The 26,039-nt window shown below is 53.4% G+C and overlaps 1 protein-coding gene across 2 annotated transcripts; it reads left to right on the top strand.

Moving 5' to 3' along the window:
- Nucleotides 1–23,742: 23,742 nt before the first annotated feature.
- LOC109774150 (uncharacterized) lies at nt 23,743–25,634 on the top strand. Of its 2 annotated transcripts, none has more exons than XM_020332863.4 (7): nt 23,743–23,928; nt 24,027–24,273; nt 24,463–24,528; nt 24,624–24,706; nt 25,032–25,078; nt 25,207–25,285; nt 25,384–25,634. In XM_020332863.4, exons 1-7 carry the CDS (start codon nt 23,866–23,868, stop codon nt 25,471–25,473), a joined length of 675 nt encoding a protein of 224 aa, XP_020188452.1. In that variant the 5' UTR covers nt 23,743–23,865; the 3' UTR covers nt 25,474–25,634. The 2 variants fall into 2 exon arrangements, with proteins under 2 accessions (XP_020188452.1, XP_040244594.1); XM_040388660.3 differs by having other exon boundaries at nt 25,367–25,587.
- Nucleotides 25,635–26,039: the final 405 nt, after the last annotated feature.

Here is a 26,039-nt window from a genome sequence, read left to right as displayed (position 1 = left end):
TGGCCTGGGGGCTGCATGTTGCCACGCAGGTGCCCGTCCAGCTGGTTGGGCTGGCAGCTGCATGTGAACGGCGGTGGAAGCTTGGTTGGCGTGGGCCTGGCGGTGGCCCTGCTGCCGTCCTTGGTGAGGGCCTTGCCGGGTGGCCCGGCAAGGGTCTTGTCGCATGGCCCGGCAAGGGTCTTGCCGTGGCGCGCTGTCATCCCCGGCAAGGGCCTTGCTGGGGGTCTGGTGGTCTTCCTCGGCAAGGATCTTGCCGAGAATCGTCTTCTTCTAATCCTCATCTAATCTTGAATATGTCTTCACAAAGATCTGCATGCCACCACGGAGGTGCCTCCCAATTCCTGGCCCCACGTGGATGATGGCGTTGGGGACCATGGGCTCAAGGGTGGCTCGCTCTGTTGGTGTGGGGCGAGCTGTCCCGGCAAGGATCTTGCCGGGGCCGCTGAGGCTGCCCCGGCAAGGGTCTTGCCGGGGGAACCTGCTTCGTCCCTCTGCTCTTTGTGGTCTTGGCCTTGGCGTTGCTCTGATTGTCTTGGGCTTCGGTCTTACCTTGGCTCTCCACCCCTGCTCTGCTTGGTGTGACCGCGGGCACGGCTCCGACTGCCCGTGCACAGGTAAAGGGGTACAAAAACGCACCCCTCTTTTTGTACACCGACAGGAGCCCCCGGGGGCCTGGGCCACACATAAGCGCGACACGTTGTTGGGCCAGGCCCAAAACGGTGCGCGGGCAGGCGGGGCGGTTTTCACCATGGTAAGACTTTTCGCGCGTTGTGCTTCCCATGACCCGCGCGCGTGGAGCAGCGTGGAGGGGTGTGCGTGACGTGGGCGGCATGCGTGGGGCGGTTTCCACACGCATGTGTCACATCGCAGTAAAGAGGCGGTTCGCGCCTTCCCCATAAAAAGAGGGAGGCGTGGAGGCGCGGCTCATTTACTGAACGGGGCCGGGGCGCTGTCTTCAAGGCGTCCACTTCCTACGATCACGGGGTGGGGAGACGTCGCTTCGCCCATCCCCTCGGTTCTGCACGTCCGCCACGCGTACCCCATGCGCTTGGGGTGGCAAGCGGTGGAGGCGGGAAACCGGGCCGTCACTGGTTGGGGCAGCGGGTCGGTCCCGATTCCCTGCGCCTCTGGTGGCTGGATTGGCCGAGCGGGGCGGTCGAGCCCCGACCCCGCTCCCTTATAAGGAAGGGGAAGGGGAGATGGCGTCCCGCACTCTTCTGTCATTTATCTCCTCTTGCTTCTGCTTCTTTCTTTCACTCGCCATGGAGAAAGGGAATCCTGGTCCTTCGACGGTGGCGGCGAGGGTCGCCGCTCGACAACGCGTCCCTCCTCCTCCTGAGCCGGCCGGGGCAGGGGGAGGGGACGAGGCCGTGGGCGAGGCCGGGGCAGAGGTCGCAGTGCTCGGGGAAGAGGAGGACGGGGCGGCGCGCTGGCTTCTTCCCCGCCAATGATGCCTTTTCCGATGGAAGGCCATGTCGGAGACCAGCCCCGCGAGTTCTTCATCAGGCTGCACCGGCCTCCGCGTCGCCATCATCGTCTTCCCGCCCCGTTTGCTCGGGAGATGGAGCGTGACCGGCCCCAATCCTTCAGATTGCACATGAGGGGTTGTGGGAATGGGGGCACGCGGGTCGACGTCGACTTCCCGGCTCCTCGGGTCATGTACCTCCGTCGTGGGTGGGAGACGTTCGCTCGCATCCACAGCCTGACGGCAGGGCTCGTCCTCTACTTCAAATTAATGGAGGACGGCCTGCTCTCCGTCAAGGTCTTCGGAGAGTTCGGGACTCGCCTGAAGTGCTGCGTGGAGAGCTCCTCCGATGGAGATTCCGACGATGGAAGCTCTTCCTCGAGCGAAAGTGATGAGGAGGACAGCGGGGCAGACGACGGGGATGAGTCCGACTAGGCGTCGGACGCGCCCCGCGCCTGGGCGGGTGCGGCAGCAGCAGCATCTGCACCTGGCCGCTCCTCCGGTAGGGTTTTGCCGAGGGCGGGGCTAGCTCCTTGAACTTCTCAGGGCCGTCTCCTTGGGTGGCTGGCGTCGGGAGGCTGCGGAAGAGGAAGAGGGCGGGTGGCAAGGCTGTCAACTCGGAGTACGCGGGCACCGACGCCTTCATCGCGTATTGCCGGTCCTGCCGCCTCGTCTTCCAGCTCCTTTCCCGGCACCGTCATCACCGGCCCACCCGTGGGCGGCCACCGAGGTGTTCTCTTGGTGCTTTTGCCGCTCGTAGCTCGCCTAGGCGCTCCTTTTGCCCTCTCGCCTCCTTGACCTGCCTCCCGAGGAGAGGGACAAGAAAGGGATTACGGGCACCTTATCTCTTTTTTAGTTTGTAAGCCTGCGGGCCTTTGTTAAATTTAAAACTTGTAATCCCCTTGCTCATGTTTTTCATTTCGTACGAACTGTACCTGTATGGGATGTTTTTAATGAAAAAGGGATGCTTGCCGGGTTTTTCGTTCGTGGGTAAAATCCCTCTACAAGGAGCGAATCCTTGTTATTGTTTAAGATAAACGTTTTTCGCCCAGCAACAGGCCTTGCCGTCCCCCCACACTACTCGACCGTTCTCGCGCTCTTGGCGGAAGCAGGGATGAACTGGGCTTTAGGCTCCTCGTTCTACCTCCTTGTCGCCGCGGCTACAACCAAATCTGGACCCAGGAAATAATTCCTAGGTATAGGAAAAAGGGGAGCACGGCAGCCTAGAGATAAAAACGAGGTTTCACATGCCCCAGTTCGGTTTCGAAATGCACGACAGAGGATAAAAGACTTATCTGGATCGGCAGCCCTCGGCAATCTCATCTTGCCGCGGTTGGATCCTTGTGCTTGCAGCCCCCGGCAACTCTGGTTTGCCGGGGTCGGGACGCCGGTCCGTTTCCTTTCTTCCAAGTAGCTCGGCAGAAGTGCTCATGTGCCCTGCGAACCAAAAGAGGACAGAAGAGAAACAGATAGATGCGCACTCGACCTCTAAGCTAGGGGTTAGTCGCTACTGAGCACTATCAACCCTAACCAAGGAAGAGACTCGACCTAGCATGCATGCTATAACTTAGGGCACCAACGCTTCATTTATTTATGCTCAGGGTCTGCGCCTAGCTTTGTACAAAGGGTCACATGCCTTGCCGGCAAAGCTTGTACAAAAGGTGGCTTGCCGGGAGGCCTGGCAAGCCGCGCCTTACGGGTAAAACTTGCGAAGATGCTCAATGTTCTAGGAGTTGCTCACTGGGACAGCATCTTCGGTCTCCAGGTGGACTGCGCCGGGCCTGGTGACTCGCATTACCCGGTAAGGGCCTTCCCACTTCGGCGTCAACTTGTTGGTATTCTTGGCCGACTGAACGCGCCGAAGAACAAGGTCACCTTCCTCAAAGCTTCGGGCATGAACCTTGCGGCTATGGTAGCGGCGCAAGGCTTGCTGGTACCGCGCTGCTCTCACAACCGCCCGAAGACGATCTTCCTCAAGGAGCGTCGCGTCATCTTGGCGCAACTGCTCTTGCTCAAGCTCATCATAAGCGAGCACTCAAGGTGGCCCGTATATGAGTTCCGTGGGGAGAACTGCTTCTGCCCCGTAGACCAGGGCAAAAGGTGTCTGGCTGGTGGCTCGATTTGGCGTCGTCCTGATCGGCCAAAGAACCGCCGGCAACTCATCAATCCAGCGCCTTCCACTCTTGTGCAGCTTGTCAAAGGTCTTCGTTCTCAGGCCTCGCAACACTTCAGCATTTGCCCTCTCCGCTTGGCCGTTGCTCCGTGGGTGTGCCACGGAAGCAAAACAGACCTTGCTACCGAGGTCTTGAATGTATTGCATGAAGGTGTGGCTTGTGAACTGCGTGCCGTTGTCGGTGATGACTCTGTTTGGCACACCAAAACGGCAGACCAGTCCCTTGAAGAACTTGACGGCTGACTGAGCAGTCACCTTTCTCACTGCTTCCACTTCCGGCCACTTTGTGAACTTGTCGATTGCAACGTATAAGTACTCAAAGCCCCCGACAGCGCGGGGGAAAGGGCCCAGTATATCGAGCCCCCAGACCGAGAATGGCCAGGAGAGAGGGATTGTTTGAAGGGCTTGAGCTGGTTGATGAAGCTTCTTTGAATGGAACGGGCACGCTTCACACTTGGTTACTAGTGCTGTCGCATCCTGGAGGGCGGTGGGCCAGAAGAAACCTTGCCGGAACGCATACCCGGCATGGGCCCTCGACCCTATGTGGGAGCCACATATGCCTCCATGTATCTCCGCCAACAGCTCCAGTCCTTCCTCCCGGGGGATGCACTTCAATTTCACACCGTTTGGCCTTCTCCTGTACAGGACGTCATCGACGAACTGGTACAGGGAAGACCGACGGGCTACTTTTTCCGCTTCTTCCTGCTCCTCAGGAAGCTCCCCTGTTTGGAGGAATTGGACGGTATGTTGCGCCCATGCCGGAGCCTGGGGCTCGACGGCAAGGGCCAAAGGCATTTCTTCTGCCATGGGAGCGGCTGTCTCTACGGCCAGGGCTTGACGCCCTGCCGGAGCCAGTTGCTCTTGGGCAGGCTCAGCGTCCGCGGCAGCACCCATGCCGGCAGCCCCAGGGGGCTCGGTAGGAAAGTACTTGCCGGGACCTGACTTCCTCCGCTTGTTTTGCCCTGCTGATGGCTCGACGGATGGTTGAGTTAACTGGAGCAAAAAGGTACCTGGTTCCATAGGTAGCTTGAATGCAGCACGCTTTGACAGGTAATCGGCGATGTCGTTCTCCATTCGGGGGACGTGCTCCGCTTGAATACCGTCAAAGCGCTCCTCCAGCTTCCTCACCTCATCTACGTAGGCCTCCATCAATGGGCTCTGGTAATCCTTGTTGACCTGCCTAACAACAAGCTGCGAGTCACCCCTGACTATGAGCTTCTTAACCCCGAGGTCTACCGCGATCCTGAGACCGGCAAGCAATCCCTCGTACTCAACAGTGTTGTTGGTGGACATCTCCCTGGGGAAGTGCATCTGGATCATGTACTTGAGGTGCTCTCCGGTGGGCGCGACAAGTAGCACACCAGCACCGGCGCCTTGCAGCGAGAAAGCCCCATCAAAGTACATGATCCAGTCGCGGTCTGCTTCCTTGCCGGGGAGAGTGGTCCCCTGGATTTCTTCGTCAGGCGTTGAGGTCCATTCGGCAATGAACTCCGCCAAGACTCTGCTCTGGATTGTTGAGGTACTTTCAAACTTCAAACCGAAACTTGATAGCTCCAAGGCCCATTCCACAATCCTTCCGGTTGCATCTGGGTTATGCAATATCCGTTGCAACGGGAGGCGGGTGACAACAGTGATCTCGTGGGCTTGGAAGTAATGACGCAGCTTCCTCGAGGCCATAAGGAGGCCGAAGAGAAATTTTGGACACCAGAATACCTCGACCTAGCCCCCTGCAAGAGGGAGCTGACAAAGTAAACCGGGTGCTGCATCATTTTCTTCTTCTGCACCACTTCACTCGACTGCGCAGGCACTGCCTTGGTGGCATCAGACTCTGCCGGGGGCCGCACCTTGCCGGCACCAGGCCCTGCCGGGGGAATCTTTGGCTTGCCATCCGCTGGTTCTGCCGCCGTCACTGCCTCCTCGTCGACCTCCCTCTGTGCCACCAGTGCGGCGCTTACCACTTGATTCGTCGCCGCCAGATATAGAAGCAACGACTCTTGTGGTTTAGGCGCAACCAGTATTGACGTGGAGGAAAGGTATTTCTTCAGATCCTGCAATGCTGCCTCGGCTTCTGGGGTCCACTCCATCGGGCCCGCCTTCTTCAAGATTTTGAAGAAAGGAAGGGCGCGCTCAGTGGACTTGGAGATGAACCGGCTCATGGCAGCGACGCAGCCGGTGAGCCGACGCACATCTTTGATCCGCTTGGGCGCCTCAATCTACTCAATAGCCTTGATTTTGTCTGGGTTTGCCTTGATCCCGCGCTGTGACACAAAGAACCCGAGAAGCTTGCCGGACGGAACGCTGAAGACACACTTCTCAGGGTTTAGCTTGAGGTTGATCTTGCGCAGGTTGGCAAACGTCTCTTCCAGATCTTGCACAAGAGTTGGCCTATCCTTGGTTTGGACCACTATGTCATCCATGTAGGCCTCCATATTTCTATGGAGCTGAGGTTCAAAACCAATCTGGACTGCTCTTGCAAATGTTGAGCCAACGCTCTTCAACCCGAAAGGCATCCGTAAAAAGCAATACGTACCACATGGGGTGATGAACGCTGTCTTTTCTTCATCCTCTCTGGTCATGAAGATCTGGTGGTAGCCCGAGTAGGCATCGAGGAATGACAACAGATCACACCCGGCCGTGGAGTCAACAATCTGGTCAATGCGCGGCAATGGGAAGGGGTCCTTAGGACAAGCGTTATTGATACCTGTGTAATCAATACACAACCTCCACTTCCCATTCGCCTTGCGCACCACTACCGGATTGGCCAACCACGTCGGGTGGAGCACTCCCCTCACCAAACCTGTCGCTTCCAACTTCCTGATCTCCTCTGTGATGAACTCCTGCCTCTCCAGAGCCTGCTTTCTGACCTTTTGCTTGACGGGCCGCGCATGAGGGCAGACAGCTAGGTGGTGCTCAATCACCTCCGTGGGAACACTGGGGACGTCGGATGCTTGCCATGCAAACACGTCGACATTCGCCCGCAGGAAGGTGACGAGCGCGCCTTCCTATTTGCTGTCGAGGGTGGAGCCTATGGTGAAGGCCCCTCCCGTGCCATCCTCCCTGACGGGCACCTTCTTGGTCTGCGGCGGCTCGGCTCTGGATCTCTTGCTCTTGTCGGTAGAGCTCTCTGGCACATCCTTGATGGTAGCACAACACTCTGAGGAGGTGCGCTTGCCGGAGGGGGTGCGAGAGGTCTTGCAGGGCTTCTTCTTCCCTCCCGGACCTTCAGCGGCAGGAGCAGGTGCCTTGGCGGCAGCTGCTGCAACTGCCTCCCGGTAGAGTTGGTCGGCGTCAATGGCCCGGGCATCTTTAGCATGTTGTAGGCGTAGTGTGATGCCACCATGAACCTGGCTAGTGCCGGGCGGCCTAGGATCCCGTTGTAGGGCAAGGGGATCTCGGCCACGTCGAAGACGATCCTCTCCGTCCTGTGGTTCAACTCTCCTCCAAATGTCACGGGCAGTGTGACCTTTCCCTTCGGCTGGCTCCTCCCCGGATTGACCCCTTCAAACGTGCTTGTTTCCTCGAGGTCTCCATCAGGGATTTGCAACCTTTTGATCACGACAGGCGAGATCAGGTTTAGGCCGGCCCTGCTGTCAACCAACATCTTGTTCACCCTGAGGTTGCGTATCGTTGGTGATACCAACAATGGCAAACACCCGACCGCGGTAGTGCGGTCAGGGTGGTCCTCGGTGTCAAAGATGAGGGGCATGCTGGACCACTTCAGCGGCTTCTGAGCGTCGAACGACGGCTCTGCTGCTGTAATCTCACGCACCCACTGCTTGAGCTGGCGGTGAGAGGTATGCAGCGAGGCGCTGCCATCAACGCACATGGCCTCCGTAGCCTTCTGGAACCCTTGCTCACCAGACTCGTCGTCCTCGTTGTGATCATCGTCTTCTTGTTTCTTGTCGCGGCCCCAGGCGGGCCTCTCTTGCTGGTTGTCCTTGCCGGGGCGGCCTCCTTGGCCGCCACGCTTCTTGCCGGATCCCTCGGCACCGTCCTGGTCCTTCTCCTTGTCCCGCCTCTCGTACTCAGCCTTTTGCTTCTCAGCAAGCAGCTCGACTTGTCGACAGTTCTGGAGGTCGTGGCCCTTGGTGCGGTGGATCTTGCAGTATTGCTTGCCGGAGCTTCCTGGCTTGTCGGTAGCCGCCAAGGCCCGGCAGGTGGCGCACCCGGCAATCTCCTTGTCGGGGGCGTCTGCCTTGACCTTCTTGCCGGAACCGGTATCATCAGATCCCTCAACGGCAAGAAGGGGCTTGCCTTTGCGTTTCCTGTTGCGAAGCCGGCCCTTCTTCGTCGGGGTGGCGGCGTCTTCATCGATAGAGTCGGTTTCCGCACCGGCGTCTTCGCCGGGGTACTTCCTTCCCTCTTCAGCCCGGGCGCATCTATCGGCCAGAACGTAGAGCTCGGCCACATCCTTAATCTTGGTCATCGCCAGCTCCTCGCACATCTTGCGATTGCGCATGTTCTGGTGGAACGCGCTAATCACAGCGGCGGGATGAACGTCGGGGATGTTGTACTGCACCCGGCTGAATCTCTGGATGTACTTGCGCAGGGTCTCCCCTTCCTTCTGGGGAATGATATCCAGATCACTGGCCTGGCCATGAGCTTGGTGGCCTCCGGTGAAGGCGCCAACGAACTCATGGCACAGATCCGACCAAGAAGAAATGGAATCCACCGGCAAGTGCATCAACCAAGACATCACGTTGGGCTTGAGCGCCAGCGGGAAATAGTTGGCAAGCACCTTGTCGTCGTGAGCCCCAGCGGCCTGCATCGCGATGGTGTAGATGCTGAGGAACTCAGACGGATGGGTCTTGCCAGTGTACTTCTCGCCGACGTCGGGCTTGAACGTGCGGTGGGACGGCCACTTGAACTGCCGCAGCTCATGGGTAAAGGCCGGGCAGCCCACCTCATAAGGTAGGCCGCCGGGGCCCCCGGGTGCCGGGTGGTCCATAGCGGGTCCCGCCCGCTTGTCCGACTGGCGGCGCGTTTCGCACCGGCGCTCGACGGTGGTTCGAGCGTCTTCGTGAGCTCGTTCTTGAAGAACTTGGCGCTGGTCGCGGTGGGTCCGCGGGTCGGACGACGCTATAGAGATGTTATCACAAGCGTCGTCACGACGGGCAGACACCCGCGACGGCTGGCAAGGAGGAGGAGAGTGCACCGTGGCCGCAGCTCCCCCGGTCCTCCCAGCGCCAGCACGTGGTGGCTCGGTGGAGCACCGACCCGAGGGCCCCGCTGGTTGTGGATCGTCTTATGTTGGCGACGGCGACGAGGCTCCGGATGGTGGCCCTCCACTCGTCGAGCTTCTCTGCAGCAGGAGGGAAGTCGAGGAGCAGTTGCGCGCGTGCCAAAGCTTCTGCTGGCATGGGCGGCGGCGACAGCTGCGTGGATCGCGGCGCGCTTCGACTTCTAACTACGTTAGAGGGAGCTCCTTTACGACCCAGCGGCTGCGGGCCATTTTCGCCAGCGTTTCGGCGGGTGTGCTGATCCGCTTCATCCCGCGGATGATGCACAGGGCTCTCCCCACGGCGGTGCCCAGGGTCACCAACGTAGTGACGCTGCTCGACGCGCCCACCATGGGAAGAGCGCGCAGTGGTCGCCGGTGTGGGCGTCCTGGAGGTCGCTGCGCCACACAGAGGTGGCACAACGACACCCCTGGAGGGCCCCGCGCCGCCTGCGGGTGGCCAAGCTCCGTCTTTGGATCCAGCGGCGTGTAGCCGGTCGTCTGGTGCGTGAACGACGCCGCTCGCCAGGCTCTGACTACCAGGGCGATGCTGGTGCTCGCGGACCGCGGCCCGGGTCCTGTCTGCGACTGGTCCACTGCCCGCCCGCACCGGCACGGGCCGCTCGGCTCCCAACGAGTCGACCGCCATGGCCTTCTTCTTCTTAGGAGCCATGGCGACGAAGAACTGGTAGGCTAGCTACTAGACCAGATTCTCACAATTGCGCCCCTACCTAGCGCGCCAAAGATGTCGGTGTGGAACGACACCTATGGGATCACAAGAATCCCTACTACGGTTGCCGGGGCACAGGGTTGCGAGAAGAGCAGGATCAGTAGCCAGCACAAGGATCATTTACCCAGGTTCGGGCCGCGAGGATGCGTAACACCCTAGTCCTGCTTTGGTGGGTGTATTTCAGAGAGTTCTTGAGCTCTCGAACTAGCTGTGGTGAGTGCGTGGTTCGAAAGATCCGAATCCTTCTCCAGTATGCCATGGGCCTCCTTTTATAGTCGGAAGGGGATGCCACAGTGGCACACAGGAGGTGGAAAGGCGTACAGTGCCCTGTGCTTATCGCTCGTATTACAGGACAAGACGCATTTAATGCGTAGCTTAGGTGTCCTCTTGCTTTATTGGGGACGGGGGCGAGGCCCGTCCCGTCCATCGCCGCTCCTCCTTGCTTTGACACACGCCTTGGCCAGCGATGCGGGTGGCGCCATGTAGGCAGGCAGGCAGCTGAGGTGGCGCGGTGGTGGAGCCTTCACGAAGATCTGCATGCCGCCACGCAGGCGCTCGATGAGTTGGCCTGGGGGCTGCATGTTGCCACGCAGGTGCCCGTCCAGCTGGTTGGGCTGGCAGGTGCATGTGAACGGCGGTGGAAGCTTGGTTGGCGTGGGCCTGGTGGTGGCCCTGCTGGCGTCCTTGGTGAGGGCCTTGCCGGGTGGCCCGGCAAGGGTCTTGTCGCGTGGCCCGGCAAGGGTCTTGCCGTGGCGCGCTGTCGTCCCCGGCAAGGGCCTTGCCGGGGGTCTGGTGGTCTTCCTCAACAAGGATCTTGCCGAGGATCGTCGTCTTCTAATCCTCATCTGATCTTGAATATGTCTTCACAAAGATCTGCATGCCACCACGGAGGTGCCTCCAGAGTCCTGGCCCCACGTGGATGATGGCATTGGGGACCATGGGCTCAAGGGTGGCTCGCTCTGTTGGTGTGGGGCGAGCTGTCCCAGCAAGGATCTTGCCGGGGCCGCTGAGGCTGCCCCGGCAAGGGTCTTGCCGGGGGAACCTGCTTCGTCCCTCTGCTCTTTGTGGTCTTGGCCTTGGCGTTGCTCTGATTGTCTTGGGCTTCGGTCTTACCTTGGCTCACCTCCCCTGCTCTGCTTGGTGTGACCGCGGGCGCGGCTCCGACTGCCCGTGCACAGGTAAAGGGGTACAAAAACACACCCCTCTTTTTGTACACCGACAATGTATAAGTCATGAAGAAAGAAAGAGCAATATAACCTAACGATCATTATGCTAAGCTAGCAAATGGGTCTTGTCCATCACATCATTCTCCTAATGATATGATCTCGTTAATCAAATGACAACACATGTCTATGGTTAGGAAACTTAACAATCTTTGATCAACGAGCTAGTCTAGTAGAGGCTTACTAGGGACACGGTGTTTTGTCTATGTATCCACACATGTATCAAGTTTCCGGTTAATACAATTCTAGCATGAATAATAAACATTTATCATGATATAAGGAAATATAAATAACAACTTCATTATTGCCTCTAGGGCATATTTCCTTCAGGAGTAACCAGCGTCGTATGTGCACTGGCACGGAGTTGATGGCCCCCATAGTCTCGAAGAAGGACCTAGTCAATGTATTGCCCTGTGTAAACATCCTGTTGAGACAAAGTATTAGCTAATATATTATTATTATCATCATTATTATTATTATTAAAACTAAAAAAGAGGCAAAAAAGATATAAACTAGACAAAAAGAGAGGCATGACAAATGAAGTAACATTGGCATGCATGTACGTGTTGGTAGCTTTACATAGCAACGGTTTAGTCACTGACATCAAGTTAATCAATTCATACCACCAGACAATAATATGCTATGAGGTGATATTTTTTGTAATTTTTATTTTGCTTTTATCAATAGAAAGCTAAAAATTCAGACTAAATTGAGTGATATATATTATTTAAGTGAATTCTCACAAATGTGCACCATTATCACATAGTCACCTAAAAATTCAGACTAAATTGAGTGGGAGATATTATAGAACTTTGGAAACTTTGCAAAAAAATAGTAGTACGTTCAAAGTTTGAGTGCGGAGCTCTATTAATCTAGGATAAAAAAATCAGGTTACCTACTTGAAGGCCTCAATGAAAATGATGGTGGTTGTACACCCTGGCGGAGCTTAGTGTAGATCAAGGGGGGCCATGCCCCCCCCCCCAATTTTGGCATTCATTGAAGAGCATGCTAGCTTTAGGCCCAATTAGTGTTTCAAGGAGTGATTGGCTCCTCCTGACCTACTAATTTATTCCCCTTGAGTCATGGCCCCCTCTTAAATTTTGCTCAAGCTCCGCCACTCATTGTACACCAAAAATCGCCAGGCTTCAGTAGTGTGCAGAACCCATCGAGGACAACCACCATCACCCAAAGAAACACCAGCGTGTCTGTAGCATCTCCCACCCATTCGAGGAAGACCATGCACCGCCTAAGAATGTCCTTCTACTCGTCGTTGCTCTCCACTGCTCGTCGTTGCCCCGCTGCAGAGCACTGTCCGGTGCCATCTCGATGCTGACCTCGCCGGACGCCGCCATGCTCTTCATTTTCTCTGCGCGGTAGTGATTAGGATGGAACAGATCGAGTGAACTATGAAGGACAGAGCCGCGCGTGCCCTCCTGTATTAGGTCGGACAGACCAATTAACGTGCGGAAGAAAAACACACGGCACCACATGCATGGTTACTTTCAAGTCTTATTTTTTCTGCTACACATTAAGCTTTCCTTGAAGAAATTTCCATGAGCTCCACGACTGGATGAGTAGCTCCCTTTCGGTGTCAAAACCGGCGGATCTCGGATAGGGGGTCACGAACTGTGCATCTAAGGTCGATGGTAACAGGAGACGGGGGACACGATGTTTACCCAGGTTTGGGCCCTCTTGATGGAGGTAATACCCTACTTCCTGCTTGATTGATCTTGATGAATATGAGGATTACAAGAGTTCATCTACCACGAGATCGTAATGGCTAAACCCTAGATGTCTAGCCTGTATGATTGTGATTGCCTCTACGGACTAAACCCTCCGGTTTATATAGACACTAGAGGGGCCTAGGGTTGTACAGAGTCGGTTTACAAAGGAAGGAATCTTCACATCCGAATGCTAACCTTGCCTTCCACGCCAAGGAGAGTCCCATCCGGACACGGGAGTGTTGTCTTCTGTCTTGTATCTTCATGGCCCATCAGTCTGGCCCACGTCACATAGGCCGGACGCCCGAGGACCCCTTAATCCAGGACTCCCTCAGTAGCCCCCGAACCAGACTTCAATGACGATGTGTCTGGCGCGCTGATAGTCTTCGACATTGCAAGGCGGGTTCTTCCTCTGAATACTTCAAAGCGTCTGATGCGAAGAGTTATATTCAGCTTTCCATTTAATGGCGTACCCATTGGCTTCTGCGCCTCCATTGCTTCGGCTTCCACGTGTCAAGCGAATACAAAAGGTGAGAGTATTTTTGCACATAACACCCTGGCTGTGTAAGAAAGGCGTATATTTAAGTGGGTTGGATCTTAGATGCCATCTCGCACCAGGAGGAAAATCCTTAGAGCTTGCTAGGAGAAACCATTCCAACATGGCTAGCGTTCCCAGTTCTTCCTCCCGCCCCCATGGCTCCGAAAAAGGTGATTGGGAGAAATGCTCAGTATCCCATGACCAGCTGAGTAAGCTTCAAACGCAGGGATTCCTTCCCCCCACGGATCTAGTCCCCGTCCGGGCAGGATTAACCTCCTTTACAGGCAAAGCCCTGGCAGAAAATTTCCCTAATCCAACCAGGGGGGAGCGAGTCTGCTTCATATCCTTCTTAATAAGAGGCGTCGGATTTCCAATCCACCCCTTCCTCCGAGGTCTTCTGGAGTACTACGGCCTCCAACTGCACAACCTCACTCCAGCTTCCATCCTGCATATCGCGGGTTTTGTCGCTCTTTGCGAGCTATTACTGGGTTGCGAGGCCCACTTTGATTTATGGAGAAAACTCCTCTGCCTCGTCCCTCGTACCCAAAAGGGATTCGTATTCGAGGTGGGCGGCGCTGAGATATGGTGCATAGCCGGCACTGGATACTTGTCCGGCACGCCGAAGAAGGCATCCAAAGAGTGGCCCTCGGAGTGGTTTTATATTGAAGATGTCGCTCTCCCCGACCCAGTCCGGATGGGCCTTCCCAAATTTTCCAGCGCTCCGTTGAGGAAACGCCATAGCTGGCATCCTCGGAGCCTCGAGGAGGAAGACAGTGCAGAAGTCCAACAATTAATGGGAAAGATTAGGACACTTGCCCAGTCCGGAGTATCAATAATCGAGGTAATGGCAACTTCCATAGTGCGAGGTGTTCATCCACTCCAATTCAGGGGGCTTCCTATGTGGCACTACAATGGGGAAGATGATGCCTCATGCTGCGGACAAAAGGGTCTGGATTCCCCCACCGCCCTGGCCACAATATTGGCCGATCTGTATAAAGGGGAGAAAGAGGAGGTCACTCGTCTTACGCGCCGAGAGGGATTTTCCATGTACAATCCTCCTAGCTGGGTAAGTTTTAATCCCACCACTTTATTCAATCCTCTCCCTGAGTCGTGTTTAACCGATGTTAACCCGTTCGTCAAATAGGAATGGCGGAGGGTAGCCGCGGGGATCCATAGCCCCGCTCCACAGCCGGAGGACCATAACCGGGACCTCGATCCCGGATTCGAAGAAGATCCGGACATATTCATAGAGCTCAAGGAGGGAGTATTCTACCAGGCGAGCTATGATGGCACAGAAGTGGCCATCATGGCCGATTACCCCGGCCTCCTTCCTGCCTCATATGTAAGTAATCAGGAGACATCTCCTCCGAAAGAGCTTCCTCGTTATGCCTCACCCACTGCACTATCTCGTGCTCCAAAGGGGAGGTGCTCGGCACGCCATGCTACACCAGAGGTGTCTCATAAGAGAGCGGCGACCACGCCGAGCGGGTCTTCGAAGAGGAAGGCAAACGACAACACGGCCGAGCCCTCATCAAAGAGGTATAGCTTTAAATATGCCACCTGGCAGTCACATCGAACTGTGACATTGTTCGCTGTGTCTTATCAGGAAGAGCGTTCGCTGGACTATGTCTGGGAATCCTGCCGGTCGCACCTCCACCAGTCAGGTTCCAGATCCTACCTTAAGGGCGGAGGCTAACACAGGAGCGACGCCGGATTGTCCTTCTGCTGAGGATTCGGATGATGTATCCGTCACGAACTCTGAAGTGGAGAGCGCCATGAATCATCGGCGCCGGAGGGCCGCTCTTCGCGACCCCGGCTTTACAAAAGAGGCATTCAATGCCTTCAGCTCGGCTGATGCATACATCCGAGCATCTCAGGATGGGCTTGCCATAGCCATGGACCAGCATTTGACAGATATGCGGGTGAGTGCGCATTGTACAGATTTGGTAATCATATACCAGTAGCCCCCGAGACTAGAAGCAGTTGATACAGCTGATTTAATTATCATTTTATAATCAGGCGCTCACGGAGAAGAACAACTTGTTGTCTCAAGAGCTGGAAAAGTGTCGGACCCAGCTAGGTGCGGCTACCGCCGAACTGGAGAAATCCAAGGAGGCACCGCCTGGTAATGTTCCCCTCCATCCAGAAAAATATAATCATATACCAGTAATGTTAATACTGTTGTATTTCCCATGGCAGGATCGGTAGATCAACTGAAAGAGGAACTGGAGGCTGCGCAGGCGGGTAAGCAACGGGCCGAAAAGCAACTGGCCGCTGGCGAACGTGTGTTGACACGGACCAGGGATGATAAGAACAAGCTGCAGGATGCCAACACCCTGCTGGGTGAAGAGCTAAAAGACGTACGAGCCCAGCTAGCTGATGCCATAAAGGAAAATAGGAGGCTACGAGGCGGCATATTCAGTATGCTTTTGAACTTACCTTCATGTAATTCAGCGAAGAAAAGAGCTGACAGCTTTATGTCTGCAGGTATGCTGACTGGCCTTCCTGAAGAGGAAATGTCCGGATCTCAAGGCGATCTGCTGCAAGAGCTGTCCCAACTGCACGAGCGAGCTCGGCAAGCAATGCGGAGCATTGCCAAGGCTTTGTGGCCATCCGCCTCCCCTCCAGGAAGTATGGAGGAGCTTGTGAAGCTATTCCAAGGAGCTTGGCGGCGCTTTTGATTATGGAAGATATCGGCCTGCCGAGAAGGTGCGTGAGAGGCCTGGGCCATGGTAAAAACACGGTACACCAAGCTTGATCCGAATCATATGGCCCAGGTCGGACCTCGGGGGTTAGGTGGACAAGAAATTCCAGTTAGTTTGGTATATGACCAAGTAAAGATAGCCGCCAAGTTTTCCCAACAGGATTGTAAGCTAGACAGTCTGTTAGACGGCCAGAAGTTTTTGAGTCCAAGTGACTATGTACTTCAATTGACAAATTTGTCCCTAGCCGGATTGTAAAACGATTGTCATGGCAGACCTTTTCGCTTCGACCTCTGGACCCGAAGGTGAGGAGTGTTTCCAAATACCGGAGCGGCAATATAGACCGGGGTATGCGTGGAAACCAGGCGTAGGGGTCATAGTTGCTTGAACAGACAAGTTATATCCGGCTAGCTATGTTATATTACTTGTTGATTGTAAGAAACATCTTCCAGGGAGAATAGTTCCGTTAAGGGTTCCTTTCCCTGGGTGAACATGCGTTAGTATGCATGCCCGAACTGTGATTGAAAAGTCACAGTATACGTAACATCCGAGGGTTCATAGTGTAATTAGGGTATAACGTCTTTAGTCCGCCGACCGAATATTCTCTTAAGAACGCTAGCTTTCGGCTTCACCCAGTCTGAGGTACAAGTCCGGATGACCCGGCTGTAAGAATCGCAGAGGTGCTCCCTTTATGCCCTAGCCGAACAAACGGGAACGTAGGGCATAAGCACAGGAGCCAGGCAACCCAGCTTGGCCAAAACTTAAGTCATAACGGTGCATATAATGGTGAAGAAAAGGTACATATGAGGAAAGGACACATATGTGGGGATCTTGATGCTCGTAAAATAATAATAAGCTTCTGTAAAAGAAGCCCCCAGGTATTATGGACGTATACATTTAATGATGTGTATGTCGTAGGTGTGCGGTTTGGCCGCACAAGAGCTATAGAGCTAGAGAAAAAGTTAAAGAGAGAAAAAATGGAAACAAAGGGAGAAGAAGACGAACAAAGAGTCCAGCTCTAGGCATAGAATCTTCAGAGTCTGGCAGCTTTCCACGGGCTCGGCTCTAAGCGATTGTCCGATGCATCACGCAGGCGGTACGCTCCTCCAGTGAGAACTTCATCTATGATGAAGGGACCCTCCCACTTGGGCTTGAGTTTGTCCTTTTTATTTTCTGGCAAGCGTAGAACGAGTTCACCAACATTATAAGTCTTGGCCCGCACTTCTCTGCTTTGGTATCTGCGAGCATGTTGTTGATAGAATGCAGAACAGGCTTTTGCAATGTCGCGCTCCTCCTCCAGGGCATCTAGACTATCCTGCCGATCAAGCTCGGCGTCTCTCTCTTCATACATGCACACTCGAGGTGAGTCATGAATGATGTCGCGAGGCATAACGGCCTCTGCGCCGTACACCATGAAGAATGGTGTGTATCCGGTAGTGCGATTAGGCGTGGTCCGCAGCCCCCAGAGTACGGAGTCGAGCTCCTCAACCCAGTGCTTGTCTGATTCTTTCAGAGACCGCACTAGTCTAGGCTTGATACCGCTCATGATAAGACCATTAGCTCGTTCAACTTGACCGTTTGTTTGTGGGTGATAGACGGAGGCGTAATCGAGCTTAATGCCCAGGTTAGCACACCAGGTTTTCACTTCATCAGCTGTAAAGTTGGAGCCGTTATCGGTGATGATGCTATGTGCGACACCATAACGGTGTACTACACCGGATATAAAGTCTATCACTGGTCCGGCTTCGGCCATTTTAACTGGTTTGGCCTCTATCCACTTGGTGAATTTATCTACCATGACCAGCAGATATTTTTTATTATGGCTTCCTCCTTTAAGGGGTCCGACCATATCAAGCCCCCAGACCGCGAAAGGCCAAGTAATGGGGATTGTTTGTAGAGTGGTAGGCGGCATATGGCTTTGATTGGTGAAAAGCTGGCATCCGACATAACGTTGGACAAGGTCCTGTGCATCTGCTCGGGCCGTCGGCCAAAAGAAACCTGTACGGAAGGCTTTACTTACAAGGGCCCGAGCCGCAGCGTGGTGACCGTCGAGACCAGCATGGATTTCGGCCAGGAGCTGCCGTCCCTCTTCTTCGGAGATACATCTTTGAAGACTCTGGTAGCGCTTTTCTTGTAGAGCTCTCCGTCATGGACCTTGTAGGCTTTCGAGCCCCGAACAATGCAGCGAGCCTCATTCTGATCCACAAGGAGCTCTTGCCTATTAAGATAGGCCAAGAAGGGTTCGGTCCATGGGGAAATTACTGCCATTATTAGATGGGCCGATGGTGTTATTTCGGTGGCTGAGCCCCCGATGGTATCGGTATTGTGTTTGGAATCTGGGGGTATAATCGGATCCGGACTGGTATTGATGCTCTCACCCTGCCACACCACGGATGGCTTGAAGAGCCTTTCCAGAAAGATGTTATGCGGGACGGGGTCACGCTTGGCGCCCATGCGAGCAAGGACATCCGCGGCTTGATTACTTTCTCGAGCCACATGATGGAACTCGAGTCCCTCGAACCGAGCTGATATTTTGAGTATGGCGTTACGATAGGCCGCCATCTTCGGATCTTTGGCGTCGAAGTCTCCATTTATTTGAGATATTGCGAGATTTGAATCCCCGCGCACCTCCAGGCGTTGTATGCCCATGGAGGCAGCCATCCGAAGACCGTGCAATAAGGCCTCGTATTCGGCTGCATTGATGGAGTCTGTGTATAATATTTGGAGTACGTACTGGACTGTGTCTCCAGTGGGGCACGTTAAGACAACGCCCGCTCCTAAGTCGGCCAGCATTTTAGAGCCATCGAAGTGCATGACCCAGTTGGAATATGTGCCATACTCTTTAGGGAGTTTGGCCTCTGTCCATTCGGCGACGAAGTCGGCCAATACTTGGGATTTAATGGCTCGGAGTGGTTTGTATGTTATGTCGAATGGCAGGAGCTCGATGGCCCACTTGGAATCCGGCCCGTAGCATCGCGGTTGTTTACTATGTCATTGAGTGGTACTTCAGAAGCCACTGTGATGGAGCACTCTTGGAAGTAGTGTCGTAGCATCAGGGATGCCATGAAGACCGCATATGCTATCTTTTGGTAATGAGGGTACCGGGATTTGCATGGTGTGAGGACAGTGGATACGTAGTATACCAGTTTCTGAAGTGGGAATTTGTGTCTATCCTCCTCTCGCTCAACGATGAGCACCGCGCTCACCACCTGGTGTGTTGCAGAGATGTATAATAACATCGGTTCTCCGACGTTCGGCGCGGCCAGGATTGGGTTGCTCACTAAAAGAGCCTTTATTTCTTCCAGACCGGCCGTTGCCGCATCCGTACACTCGAAGTGGTCGGTGCGTCGGAGAAGGCGATAAAGTGGCAATGCTTTTTCTCCTAGTCTGGAGATAAAGCAGCTTACTAGGAGATAAAGCAGCTTAAAGCTATCACGCATCCGGCTAGCTTTTGGACCTATTTAAGGTTTGTTGGTGTAGCCAATTGTGATAAAGCTCAGATTTTGGCTGGATTTGCCTCAATTCCTCTATTGGAAACAATGAAGCCCAGCAGTTTTCCAGCGGGAACACCGAAAACACACTTTTCCGGATTGAGCTTGATGTCATATGTATGGAGGTTGTCGAATGTGAGACGCAGGTCGTCTATTAATGACTCGACGTGCCTAGTCTTGATGACGACATCATCCACATATACTTCAACTGTCTTGCCGATTTGTTTCTGCAAGCATGTTTGAATCATGCGTTGGTAGGTGGCGCGGCGTTTTTAAGCCCAAAGGGCATAGTGTTGAAGCAGAAAGGCCCGTATGGGGTGATGAATGCCGTTGCGGCTTGATCGGACTCCTTCATTTTGATTTGATGGTATCCGGAGTATGCGTCGAGGAAACACAGTGAGTCGTGTCCTGCAGTAGCATCAATAATCTGATCGATGAGGGGGAGGGGGAAGGGATCCTTAGGGCAGGCCTTGTTGAGGTCTTTGAAGTCGACGCATAGGCGCTAGGATTTATCCTTCTTTGGCACCATCACCAGGTTTGCTAGCCAGTCCGGGTGTTTTATTTGTCTGATGAATCCGGCCTCGATTAACTTGGCCAGCTCCTCCCCCATAGCTTGTCGTTTGGGTTCGACAAAGCGCCGCAGTGTTTGCTTGACCGGCTTGTATCCCTTCAATATATTGAGGCTGTGTTCGGCCAACCTGCCTGGGATTCCTGGCATATCAGAAGGGTGCCAGGCGAATATGTCCCAGTTCTCGCACAGGAACGCTCGTAGTGCGGCGTCGACCGTTGGGTCCAGCTGTGCCCCGATGGAAGCTGTCTTCTTGGGGTCCGTCGGGTGGACTTGAAATTTGACTCTTTCGTCTGCTGGTTTAAAAGAGGTGGATTTGGGCCGCTTATTAAGGATTACGTCGTCCCTATCCACCGTGGAGCGTAGTGCGGTCAACTCTTCGGCCGCGAGGGCCTCGGACAGTGCCTCGAGGGCCAGGGATGCAGTTTTGTTTTCGGCGCGGAGGGCTATGTCTGGATCACTGGCGAGAGTGATAATACCGTTGGGCCCGGTCATCTTGAGCTTCATATACCCGTAATGAGGTATAGCTTGAAAGCGTGTGAATGCATCTCGCCCCAATAGGGCGTGATATCCACTGTTGAAAGGGGACACTTGGAAGGTTATATCTTCGGACCGATAGTTCTCCGGCATGCCGAATACCACGTCAAGTGTAATTTTCCCCGCGCATCGCGCCTCCCGGCTGGGAATGATTCCTCAGAAGGTCGTATTACTTTGCTCGATGCGGCTCCTGTCTATTTCCATTTTATTGAGTGTGTCCTCATAGATGAGGTTTAGCCCGCTGCCGCCGTCCATGAGCACTTTAGTGAGCCGAAAGCCATCCACAATTGGATTGAGGACCAAGGCGGCTGGTGCACGGACTGACCGGAATTTTGGTTCGTCACTGGCATTGAAAGTTATGGCTGTGTCGTTCCAGGGGTTTATTGCTACGACTTGGCAGACTTCGGCGAGGTTGCGGAGTGCCCTCTTGCGCTAGTTATTTGAAGCGAAGGTCTCGAAGACCGTCAATACTCTGAGGTCGTCGTCCTCTGGGGGGCGTTGCTCTGAGGTGTTTTTGGTGAGGATATCCTCGCCGCTCTTGGCCACTTGCCGGAGTATCCAACATGCTCTAAGGCTGTGGGTTGGTACGATATCCGGTGTCGTGTGTATTTTGCACGGCCTATCGAGCCATCCCTCCAGAACGGTTCCGTGTCCCGTAGTGGGCTTAGTTTTCTTCACTATGGGGTCGGGTGCCCCGCGAGGGTGCATCCTTTTTGCCCACCAAAGGGGTTGGGTGGAGACCAGTGGTTCCCAGCAAGCTGTTTGAGTTTTCCAGGTGCTTTTCATTGCGCAGTACTTCTGTACTATGGTTGCCAGGTCAGGAAGTGTAATACGCTACGGCCGTTGATGGCGTTGAGAATTCCTTCGTCCGTGCAATTACTGCAGAATACTGCAATCGCGTTCTCGTCGCGGCAATCTTTAATCTTGTCTTTGACAAGGAGGAATCTGGCCCAAAAGTGATGGACTGTTTCCTGAGACTGATGTCGTACGTACATGAGGTCGCATATATCCGGAGGACCGGAATTGCTTGGCGAATATTTCTTATGGTGGGTGGGTGGCATTAAATTTGAACCCTGACCCAATCTGGAGTCCGGAGTTTGAAGAACTTCTGAGCTTATTAGTTCGGGCTCCGGGATGTTAAATGATTTTCCAGGCCCGACACCCGATTCTAGGTTCGGAGGACCGGGAGTGTCGTCCCGTAGACAGGTATCCAGCTCTTTGAGCTCGGAAATCCGAACACAACTCATCTTCAACATAGGGGAAGAGTTGTTGTTTTGCTCCTCTACGACCGCTATCTGATGGGTGATCGGCGGAGATTTGATTTCTCTCTAATCGGGTTTACGCCCAATCTGATCATAGTCTGTAGCGACCCCCGTGGAGGCGATGCGATCCAGGAGTTCGTTTAAAGACGACAACTCAGCCGGATCCATCCGTTTGGAGTATCCGGAGTCAACACGGAGACGATTTTCGATGACCTAAGAGGTCATCATCGGCTTGACAGCCGAGCGGGCGGTCATGGTGAAGCCGCCCAACCGGAGGGTTTGGCCTGAGGCCAGGGATCTTCCGGAGGTGATACTGTCCTTGATAACAAGGCGAGCCATCAATCCTGTCTTCGACGCCGCAGCGGAACTCTCAGTGAAAGCACCAATGTCGGTGTCAAAAGCGGCGGATCTCGGGTCGGGGGTCCCGAACTGTGCGTCTAAGGTCGATGGTAACAGGAGACGGGGGACACGATGTTTACCCAGGTTCGGGCCCTCTTGATGGAGGTAATACCCTACTTCCTGCTTGATTAATCTTGATGAATATGAGGATTACAAGAGTTGATCTACCACGAGATCGTAATGGCTAAACCCTAGATGTCTAGCCTGTATGATTGTGATTGCCTCTACGGACTAAACCCTCCGGTTTATATAGACACCGGAGGGGCCTAGGGTTGTACAGAGTCGGTTTATGAAGGAAGGAATCTTCATATCCGAACGCCAAGCTTGCCTTCCACGCCAAGGAGAGTCCCATCCGGACACAGGAGTGTCGTCTTCTGTCTTGTATCTTCATGGCCCATCAGTCCGGCCCACGTCACATAGGTCGGACGCCCGAGGACCCCTTAATCCAGGACTCCCTCACTCCCACCCTGGTCCATCCATGAGTGGCGGAGGGCAATGCGGAGCGCTAGCTCCTCGCCGTCCGGCGCGGACGAGCTCGAGGAGACCGACCCAAGGTTCTCCCAGACGATGGAGTCAGAGTCATCGCCTGATACGCTCCCGGCCATGGCGAAGGGGATGGGATAGGGCGAAAAGAGATCTGTTGCTTGTTTGGTTCGAGATTGAGCTCACCCGCCGCCCTACGAAGGGGGAGATGGAAATGAAGTGGGGCGGAGAGGTGACTAGGATTTGGTTGTCCGACTTCGGGTATTTGTTGACACAGGGATGGGGATGATGTGGGCCATAGTGGGCTGGTCCGACGTGGCGGACGCGTCCAGGGCCTCCCAATATTCGCCCCAGATATGGGCTGAATATGATGGGTGCCGGTTAGCCGGCACATATAGGGCCCGTATGAGGGGTGCAGCTGGATCGAGTTTTTGTGACCGGTCACTAACTGGGTCGTCTGCCCGGATGTATAGGGAGCATTTAGGGAGTCCTACTGTAGATTGTCTAAGCGGTGGCTTGCCTTGTTCAAGGGGAAGTAGAGAAGTGATTCCTTTGGACTTTGATGATGCTTTTGTTGAACTGTTTTGTGATGTCATATGTGTTGTTGAATTATTGAACTATGTCACTTCATGTCGCTTAACTAGGTTCACATCTATGTGCGAACTTGTGTCATGATGTTTGAAATGAAGTTCAAATCGTGTCATGAGTGTCATAATATTAGGAAGCTACCGTAATTAACCCATATTTTGTTGATGAGTAGAACACATACTTATAGTTAAAACACTCTGAACATGACCGAACTCTTCTACAGACGGTTTTTTATCGCCCAGAGTTTGCGTAAGAGGCTGGTACCGGAGCGAGAAGTAGAAGTGGAGCATTGAGTGATTCCCACGAGATTTTTTGTGGTTGTACTAAATCAACGATAATTAGCCTCTTTGATTCATAGGATTTTCAAAAAGCAGGAATTGGGAAAACATGGGATTAGAGTGGCATGTCATCATGAATTCTACAGAATTGTATAAGTGTTTGATTGTGCATAGGAAAAACGTAGGATTCTTTCAAAGAGGTTTGAGTGGATGAAAAAAATCCTATGAAATCTAGTGCAAATGAATCCTATGAAAAAATTCCTATTGTTTACAATCCTACGAATCAAACAACCTACGTAGGAGAATCATTTGAATCAAAGAAGCCGATTTGGGGACGGAGGGAGTATCTCCAAAAGATGTGTGCGGCGGCTGCTTACCAGGAAATGGAACACTCACGGAGACAACGGAGCAAAGAATGCCAAGTGGCGTGTCACTTGGAAGGCCTCACACAACCGGATGTGATCATGCGACAGTCCTTGTGAGCCGCTAATGGCGCCAAGCCTAACTGCCAGGCCGTCCCCCCTTCCCTCCCCTCGCCTCTCCGGCGCCAAGGTGATGAGCGCTGAACCTCTCTCAAGCACTCGTTCTGCATCCTTTGCTTGATTCCCTCCTGGTTGTATCCTCCCCTCCCCGTCTCCGTCTTCCTGCAGAGCCATCGCCTCCTCCTCGGCTTCAGATGCGGCTCTGGCTCCGGCTCGCCCGGAAGCGGCGATGACGGCGCACCGCCGATCGTCAGGGCGGCGGTCAGCGCCGTCACTGAGCTCCTCAGGGCCCTCTCTCCCAAGAAACCAAGGCAAGCTGTCGAAGCCGTCGACGCAGAGTTGGAGTCGCCTCGCAGCGTCGAGGAAGTGGTTGCTGTTCTTGAAGCCGACTACCGGCGTGCTTATTTCCTTACTGGTATGTGCTCTGCCTCTGCGGTATGGACACGGGATGATTTGCATTAGCGGATTTTTCTTCTTTTCTCTTTTCAATGCGTGTGACTGTCAAAGGAAACTGAAGAAAGTTAATTTGCACATTCAGAGCAATTGTCTTTTGATTTTTGTGGCATTTGAGTAGCCGATGTGCTCAAGACTGCATCGATTTCAGGGAACTTCACTCTGGACATATATGCTGAAGATTGCTTGTTTGAAGACCCGACGATAAAGTTCCGTGGTACGCATCAAATGCAAATAACACTAGAATAGTACCTAGATCGATGCATCCTTATCTGCCAAGAACTAACTTTCGTATACCATTGTACTCCCTAGGAAGGTCTAGATACTCCCAGAATCTGGATTTGTTAGTGCCCTTCTTCGACAGCCCTTCGCTCCAACTTGAAAATATAGACAAGGTAAGCTTTTTTTGCCTTCCCATGCAGTTTTGCTTTGCCTAATTATATTGTACATTTTCTGTTTCTAAATATAAGACGTTGTTGTAGTTCAATAGGAACAGAGGTAGTACCAGTTACTAAACTGCAAAAGGAATTGTGATGTATCAGATATGCATCTCGGTTTTGAAGTACTTGTCATTTGTGCTAAACTATAAACATAAAACCATCTTCTTGTTTGGTTAATGTTGGCATTTGTGAAGTTTCTCATGGTATGTGGCTTACGCCAAAGTTTGTTTAGCACGCGCTTTTTCGCTACTCTCTGCACTCTTGAAAATCATGAATGCAGGGTTTGAGGGTCGACACAAAGTTTATCATAGCAACATGGACATTAAGGTGCCTCATCGACATCACATTATGATCCATCACGGAATACATTACTAGATATGTCTTTGTTTCTTCTGATCATGACCATTGTTTTTTCCCTTTGGCTTTTGAGACTAATGTTTCTGCACTACCTTCAGGACGTATTTGAAGCTCCCGTGGAGGCCCCTCATCGCCATAAGAGGGAACACAACATACGATTTAGATGAAGAATATAAGGTAGTAATTAAGGGAGATAAAATAAACCATGTAAACTCATTCATCCATCCCTTATTTCACACTATCATTCAGATTTCAAAGGTTGCACTACGTTCCAGGTCGTTAGGCACGCAGAGAGTTGGGACGTCTCTCCGCTGGAAGCGATCGGACAGTTATTCATCTCGGTTCCGAAGCAAACGGGAAGCTGATCTGGCAAGTGAACTTTGGAACAATTGATTATATCACGAAACTCACGACAACGCTTGTGTACTTAAGTAATTCTACAGTTATCTCTACTATTAAAGAGGAGTTTGTAAGTCGTTCGTCTCCCTCCCATGGCCCCACCAATTGAAGGATCTTCCCACGATTCTCTAATTGTTTTTACCAACCACAACCCCACCGAGTTCGGCAAGTGATGATTCAGTCACATCTTTCTTTCTTAGGACGCACTCATGTGATCCAGTGCCATAAAAACAAATCTGTCATCAATCAAAAATTGTCTCCAGCAGCCCATGGATTCACAACCATACATGGAAAATCTATCTATCTACACCACATCAGACCTTTGGGAGGAAGGTTGGCCTGAACTAGGACATCTTGGCCATCCCGTGCCATAAAACCTCGAAGTCTATTTTTATGAGCAGGAGATCAAGGATGTGGTGTTCTCCCTCTCTCTGTCAACGCTCCAGGACCTGACGACTTCATTGGAGCCTTTTTCAAGTCATGTTAGGAGTTAGGACATTATCAAGCTGGACATTGTGGCGAGGGAGGATTG

Source organism: Aegilops tauschii, chromosome 1 (assembly GCF_002575655.3).
Source record: "Aegilops tauschii subsp. strangulata cultivar AL8/78 chromosome 1, Aet v6.0, whole genome shotgun sequence".
NCBI classification, from domain to species: Eukaryota; Viridiplantae; Streptophyta; class Magnoliopsida; order Poales; family Poaceae; genus Aegilops; species Aegilops tauschii.
Note: the sequence above shows the minus strand (reverse complement) of the source record. Positions and strands in the feature narration are given on the sequence as shown.